The sequence below is a fragment of the Rhopalosiphum padi genome, chromosome 2 (genome assembly GCF_020882245.1).
Source record: "Rhopalosiphum padi isolate XX-2018 chromosome 2, ASM2088224v1, whole genome shotgun sequence".
NCBI classification, from domain to species: Eukaryota; Metazoa; Arthropoda; class Insecta; order Hemiptera; family Aphididae; genus Rhopalosiphum; species Rhopalosiphum padi.
Window position 1 is genome coordinate 60,606,290 of NC_083598.1, and position 8,194 is coordinate 60,614,483.

General features: G+C 26.8%; 1 protein-coding gene across 1 annotated transcript; it reads right to left on the reverse strand.

The window, feature by feature from the left end:
* Positions 1–517: 517 nt before the first annotated feature.
* Positions 518–7,698, reverse strand: LOC132922014 (protein TFG-like). The gene is made up of 7 exons (XM_060985313.1): positions 7,424–7,698; positions 7,182–7,265; positions 6,976–7,117; positions 3,202–3,441; positions 2,997–3,125; positions 1,575–1,724; positions 518–1,515 (listed from the first exon to the last, which is right to left on the reverse strand). The coding sequence occupies exons 2-7, from the start codon at positions 7,239–7,241 to the stop codon at positions 1,286–1,288; spliced, it is 951 nt and encodes a 316-aa protein (XP_060841296.1). The 5' UTR covers positions 7,242–7,265; positions 7,424–7,698; the 3' UTR covers positions 518–1,285.
* Positions 7,699–8,194: the final 496 nt, after the last annotated feature.

Genomic DNA, 8,194 nt, shown 5'->3' on the forward strand with positions numbered 1-8,194 from the left:
AAAAGATAAAGTTCTGAAAATCTTCACTGCACTTCTCCTAGCCAATGTGAATCTAACAAGACCCCAAAAATCAAAATCTGCTCTCCGGATTCATAGATCTCACTAAATAAAAATGAAAATAATACATAATGCATACAATTAATAAATTTCTAAAAATTGAAAATCAAGAAAGTTTACATGCCGATTTCTGACTTGGCATGCGTTTTTTTTTTGTAGATCACTGATTTTAGAGTCCTTAGATAGATATTATTTATTAATCCAAAAATCATCAGCAATATTTTTTTTCAGATATCAACAATTTATTCTTGTTAGTTTTTCTCAATGGCTCAATCAGTAGCCAAGTACTACTTTTAACTTTTTAACTACCTACTAACTACATCAAATTCGCCCTCAGTTACAAATTGAGGTAAAATTTTTCTTCAAAAAATGATATTAAAAATCAGTCATCTTAAAAACAATATTCCTTGCTCTTTAGAATTTAAAATAATGTAGTTTAAAAAAAAATTAAAAAATACCATTCTAGGAAACGATATTCAATTATATTTATTTAATTTTTCAAAGTAGAAAAATTACAATATTATATATATATGAGTGATTTACAAATAAATTACAAATTAAATATGTGAATGTATATTTCTTTTTCAATATATTTTTAAATGTATACAGAATTTTTAAAATAAAATTGTTAACATAATTAATAGAAGAAATTAAAATATAATAGTAGAAATTTCACCTTTCAAAAAAAAAATATATATCAACACACTTTTATTTAATTAACACCTTAGTTAATAAAAATGTGAATTATATATTAAATAGTATATTATAAAGAAAAATTATATATCAATCAAATTTTATAAAATAAATAATTTATGAACATCCATCAGGATTATGGAATGCAATAACTAAAAATATGAAAAATGGTTATCATTCTTTAAATACAGTATTTTTAAAAATCTGCAAATGAGTTGTGCAAAAATGTTGTTTATACATAAAATAGGGAAATTCCTTAATATTAATTTATATGTTTATTATGTCAATTTTTAACACAAATATTTTGTAATTACAAAAAAAACTCTTAAATTGAAAACACTACATAATATTAATTAAACATTTGTCCTTTTTAATAAACCATTCAACACCATTCAATTTTGTCCTTACAATAACTATTTTTAAGTTTGAAACAAGTTTTGAATGTACTTATAAAATACTATATTTATATTTTATAAATATTTCAAATGGGTAAATCAGTCCATTCAGTTGATATTTTTACTATAGTAACTTTTTATTATTGTCCTGGATACTGAGAAGTAGAATATTGAGGATTAGGGGTTGTATTAGTCGGATAATACAACGAATGACCAGGTTGATTTCCAGTAGGGTGCTTCATTTGTGCTGTTATCTGAGAATAACCAGATGCTGGTATCTGTCCCGAATATAGGTAAGAGTATTGAGCAGTTGGATAGGACGCACGCATTCCAGGTTGCTGATAAGGATTCACCCATTTAGTCTGAGGCCCTGTAAATTATATTATTTTAAGTACTCTGAAATCAATAATATATAAATTTAATACAAACCTAGTGGTGGTGGGATTTGCCCTCCAGAGTAAGGATTGTGTTGATTCATATTGGCTTGAGATTGTCCATTATATACAATTTGAGGCTGTTGAACTGGCGGTGTTTGTCTTTGAGGTTGAGATACAGCCAAATTATCCTGAGATACTTCAGCTATTATACAGAACAAAAAAATATGTATAGTTATACTTATGATTATATACTTTTAATTTTAGTGCAGCTATAATATACAGTGGTCGTCACTTATTGTAATCACGGTTAATGTTATCTAAAACTATTAGTACGGGCCGGATGTATACTTATATGTGTAAATTATATCGCTTACTATAATCAATATGTTGCATAATATTATCAGTTTGAGGTCATAAAATCAACATTATGTACAAGAAATTGTTTAAAACATGGAGATTTTGCAGAAAGTATCGAGTAGGAGGAAGAAGAAGAATATGAAGAAATAGTTAGATTTTAAAAATTGGTTGAAAATGGTGAAAATATACCTTTCACATCAAATTTTATCGAAGAAGATATTTATATGCTTTATTACAAAAATATAAACTTGAAGAAATTGAGTTTTAGCCACAAACGCATACCTACTGAAAAACCTCTAAGTTCTTTTGAAATGAGAGAGGCCCTACAAGTATTACGAAGAGGAATGCAACATTACTAATCAAATTTTGAATTAAATTATAAACATGAACATTTTATTAATGATCTTTTAATGATACAAAAAAAATAGACAACAATACATTTTTTTAACAATTTTAAATTTTGTATATCTACCCACAAACTTTAAAATTTAAATAGTAATAAATTTGATACATTACATATTTTTTTTCAACTTTTGTTTAGTGTTATCAATCAGATTATATTATCAATATATGTCCCTTACCAAAGCGATTACATTAAGCGGCGACCACTGTAATTTAATCTAATAATTAATTTGTTTTTAATTATATGCTTAAGAGGACATCGCATCTGCATGTGTTGTCTCCATTTTACACACGTACAACATAGATAAACACATTTACAGTCTGAGTAGAACTCACTCAATTTTGGTTCTTGAGTAAATATACCTATTATAGAATTATAAGATGACAATATTTTGAAGGGCAAAACGATGAATTTTTTAAAAAAATTAAAATTTTGAAAAGTTAAAGGTTATTTAAAATTTTTGAAATTTTTGCTAATTCTAAATGATTATAATGAACGTTATATTGGGAATAATGAAAAAAACTTAGCGTCTTACCTTCCAAAAAATATTGTTATATTTTAATTTTATAATAGACATATTTACTCTAGAACCAAAATTGAGCGAGTTCTACTCAGATTGCGTTAATGCATTTTGTTTATGTTGTACGTAGACAACACACGCGGGTTCGATGTCCTCTTAAAATAAATTACAATGAATTTGGTAGCTATACTTACATTTAACTGGTTGTGGAGTTTGAGGAGTTTTTGAACATTCTTCTTTAGAATTACGTAATGGATCAAATTCTTTAGTAACTCCATTATCTGTTGGTATTTCTGGTGATGCAATATTTACTGGTTCTTGTTCTAATAAAATAATTAGTAAATTAATATATTGCTCAACAAACACTAATCTAGTATTTTATTATTATAGAATTATTACGTATAGAATTTGACATATTATTATTGTTTCCTTCATTGGTAACTTCAATTGTATCTAATAACCATGTGACAGCATCTCTTATTTCTCGCAGTTGTTTTTTAAGTTCATCAGCATTAAGTTTTGATTTCAGTCGTTCTTGATAATTCAAATTATTCATAAATACTTGCAATTTTAAGACCCTACTTGTTTGTAAAGCAAATGATAAGTCTTGACTATCAAATACAGTTACTAAATCTCCATCTAAAAATTAACAGAAAATAAAATAGTTATGCCTAATATTCAAATAATTGTATTTTAACTAATTAACCTTATTAGTTTACATTTTTAAGTACCAGCCTACAATGCAGCAAACTATAGTGGCAGACTATGCTGAGGACAAAGTTATTTTGTCCATAATTGAAAATGCTCCATCTAATCTTCAAAATCATCTTAACCTCGTGTCCAAATGGTATATCAAATGCAGGGGCGAATTAACGCATAGGAAACCTAGGCACGTGCCTAGGGAACAACACCTTTTGGGGACGCCGCGATTTTTTAGTATATTTCTACTTTTATTTATATAATATAACAGTGTTGTAATGCCTAGGGGCGGAAAAATGGTAAGTCCGTCCCTGATCAAATGACAAATAAAAATTAACCAAAATAAGTCGATCCACACAATGTTTATACTTAAACAGAGTATCTGCCCTACCGTTGCTCTTAATAACATCCAGATTACCATATCCAATACAGTTAGGTACTTAGGACTCTACCTAGATAAACGACTGTCTTGAAGCAACCATATCCGTACAAAAGATTGACACTTAATGCCCAAGATTTATAGATTATAAGGTTGCCTCATATCAAAAATCTGAAAAAATGGGAGTGGGAGAAATCGGACCGTGACGTCATCTGTAGAAGACTTTCCAATTGTTTACAAGGTTTACACGTGCGTTTTTGCGAGTTTTGCAATTTGTTTTCTTTTTATTTGTATTTTTTCTCATTCGTTTTTGCGACTTTTGTTATTTATTAATTACATTTATTATTATAAGCATCATATACCATGTCTACAAACCACAAAAATTGTATAATAATATATTAAACTATGAAATTAAATGTATCTAATGAATTATCTTGCAAATATGTATAAAAACAAAAAATGTTAATGTTAATAAACTATTTTAAAATATTTATTATATTATATGTGTATTAAAACATTAAATTTTTAGAAGCACCTATAAAACAATACCAATTGTACAGTACAATTACTTATTAATTTATTATTTATTAGAATATATTTCTAATAAATAATAATATTATTGATTCTGACTATGATTATGAATTGGAATATATTTTTCATTCATGAGAAAACTGAAAACTTTAAAAATTAGTTTATATTAGTATGCGGATTGATAATACAATGAATTTAAAGTATCATATTTTAATATTGGGTTTAAAGTTTTAGTAGTTTTACACATTTAGTAATAATTACAATTGTTTATAATCAGTCGACACTTTATTTGTAAATTGTATTGAGTATAATATTATGAATAGTATTCTTTGAATATATATGTTACGCCGATTTCATGAAATCAGCAACGTTGTCACCGAATACGTGAAATCGGCAAGACCCTCCTTAAAAAATTATAAAACATAATTTAATTTAAATAAATGTATAAAACGCCAGAAATATAATAAAATCAAATTGTAATAATAAATATTATATGTATATAAAAAATAGTTTAAAAGTTAAAAAAGTTAAGTTAACAAATCTTGTTAAGTTATTGAATATTAAATGTAATATTATTAGTTTATATTCATAAAAAATAATATTCTTTATTGATTAAAAAATTCCAAATAAATAGAAAATACTAATTTCCATAAATAATATCCTATTTTAACCAAAAAATATTGATACCAGTTACCACCTAACAAACGTCGCTAATTGGCTGCTAAATGATGGTTCAAGAAAATTTTGAAAATATGATTTCAATGATATTGGTGGGGCTGGGGAAATGTGTCTCCAGCCCCACCCTAAGTTTTTTATTTTTTCCATGATTTAGGACATGTACGTGCAATAAAAAGACCTCAATGACCAAGATAAAATGCTTGTACGTATCATAGCATCTATCATCATAGGTAATAAAGATTACGGCGTGGTATTGCCGATCAGCACGCGTGCAATTATTGTTTATTTATAATCCACTATTGGTAATTATGTCATAATAATATGTTACCGAATTCATGCAATCGGCAGAAAAAAGTCTGCCTAATTCACGAAATCGGCAATCAAAATTTGCCGATTACGTGAATTTGGTAGCCAAATTGCCGATTTCACGTATTCGGCGACAACGTTGCTGATTTCACGAAATCGGCAATTTTTCTGCCGATTTCATGAAATCGGCAATTTCATGAATTCGGCGTAACATATACATAATTCTATAGGTTTCTACTTTCTTAAACAGAAAATATTTTAATATATGATTAAAAATTATAGTTAGGTACACTAATAACCAGGGCTCATGACTTAAAAGTATTTGCTTATTTTTATGGATTGAATTAAAATGTAGCAGAGTTCTATGAAAGTGTATGTCATGTTAAAACACATTCTATTATGAAATTTGAAAGTGGTTTTTTTTAGCTTTTTTGACCAATTTTTCTACTTTTAATGGTTTTTTCAGAAAATCTATAAACAATAAGGCAAAATGTCTCGAAAGTAAGTTTGATTTTTTTATAATATAAATATTTTTTTTTTTTTTGATTTTTTAGTTAGAAATTTTTCCTAATCATTTTGTTTCAATATTTTTTGTAGTCTTTAATTATATTATTTTTAGCACAGTTTGAAATTAAACGAAAAAAAAATCAGTCAATATATATATAAACAGTAAGTATATAAACAAGAAAATACACAAATTATGTCTAGTTTCTACTTTATTGTGTAAAAAGAAAGTTTTTTTTATTAAATATTTTTGATCAAATATAAGTTTTTTAAATGCTTATTTGAGTGCTTATAATGATGTTTTTAAGTACTTTTTAAGCACTTATTTTTAAGATTTTAAGTGGTATAAGTCCCGAGCCCTGCTAATAATGATGTCATGCGTAATAAGACGCTGCGGGGGGATTGCTTTGTTTACATGACTATGAGGCAACCAGTATAATCTATAAACCTTGTTTAATGCCTGCCTGGGTATGCTCAAGCCTATGTTATCAACAAATTTCAGCGCCAGTTTTAAAACCAAAGTACAAATATATAAAACTCTCCTCAAGCCTATTTAAACTTATGGACTACAGTTCTGGGACTCAACAAAAAAAATCCAATATAAATAAAATTCAAGCATTTCAAAATATAGCACTTCAACGTCTCTCTGACTCTCCACCATTTATCTCCAACCTAATGCTACATAAAAATCTTAATATGAAACTGTCAATGAGGAAGCACGCTTCTTTTATATGTGCTTCCATAAACAACTTCATAACCATCAAAATCCTCTCATAAATAATTTATCCATCCAAACACTACCAGGAAATCCTCATCGTAGGTCAAAAAGAAAACGGTGTCGTGGCCTATTACAAATAAACCCATACCCCTAACAGAAATAAAATATTATACATATTTGAAAAAGAAAAAAATGAATCAAGCTAAGTGTCACTAATGGGCGACTACTTAATCAAACCCTTCATGTCACCTTTACTATATAAGCTTACTGTGCATTTTGTAAATAAATTGTTTATTTCAAATAAAAATAAAAATAAATTTTAAAATACATACCTAATATGATAAAAAAATTATCTTACCTTCATCTTTGTATTTTATAGTGAGATCATCATTAGCTGTTAATTTTCCATTAAATATTCGCTGCATCATTAATAATAATTCATCATATGTAATAGACTCATTGTGAATTAATACTTTTCTTATGTCATCGCCTAATTGAACCTAAGAAAATAAAATTGTTTTTTGTCATACTTGGAGTTGACTAAATTTGTATAAGTAGACATACTTTAATAATAACTTTGCCCACTAAGTCTATAGGTTGAAAAGTTGATTTATCTGATTCCATGATTAGAAACTTCTATGTTTACGTCTAAATATATAATCAGAACCAAAACAATAGGTTAATGCGTAACTAACAAAAAGATTTTTAACTATCTATAAATAATATATTTTTAGAGAAAACACATCTTAGATAAAAAAAAAAAAAAAAAAAATGAGAAATTTCCATCTTGTACACTTAGTACTTACCACAGTGCACGAAATCAGAAGAAAAAAAGTTGAATGTTGATAGGTAGGATTACTAATGGCTAAATAAAAAAGACCACCTAAAACAAGTTCCTAGTTTTAGCAACTAACAAATAGTAAGTACTGATTACTGATTAGCGAGTAGCAATTAGCAACCACTTGGCACTTCCAAGTTCCAATTATTTATAAATCACAATAAACGAATAAAGAAAATGTTAAATAATACTGAATATCCAATGAGCTAAATGAGCATAAAACTTTACTATATGTGATATTTTTGTGCAGTTATCATCGGTGTATCGGAGAAGCGAACAGCAAACATAACAAGTAACAACAAAATGGAGTTACCAGTCATAATTAAATGTTGGTCACACTGATTCTTTAAACTTTCAAATTGTATTGTTCAGTTCAGTTTTCAGTATTCACTGCTTGTCGCTTGATCACAAAATAAAATAAATAGCATTTGACATTTTATTCTGTGACTTGATCATAGAGTACCTAATAAGAATATTCTTATTACTCCATGGACTTGATCAAGTTCATCAACGAAATTATACTATTTTGATTGATATATAAAAAATAAATTTTGTATCACTTTTATAGTATCTCAACTTTTATGTATATTATATTTTATATTATTATTTATATTATATACATGAATTTTACTATGCACAATGACATTTTTGATTTATTTTAAAATAATATCTATTTATATTATAAATCTATTTTCGGCGCTTTACGATATTTATAGAAAGATAAATTAAATTTCGAGTT

Excerpts from the sequence above, each read along its gene's own strand:
- LOC132922014 (XM_060985313.1), bottom strand. The coding sequence starts at position 7,241 with ATGGAATCAGATAAATCAACTTTTCAACCTATAGACTTAGTGGGCAAA. Across the intron at positions 7,118-7,181 it reads TGGGCAAAGTTATTATTAAA|GTTCAATTAGGCGATGACAT; the intron begins GTATGTCTACTT and ends TTATTTTCTTAG. Across the intron at positions 3,442-6,975 it reads TATAAAATACAAAGATGAAG|ATGGAGATTTAGTAACTGTA; the intron begins GTAAGATAATTT and ends GTTAATTTTTAG.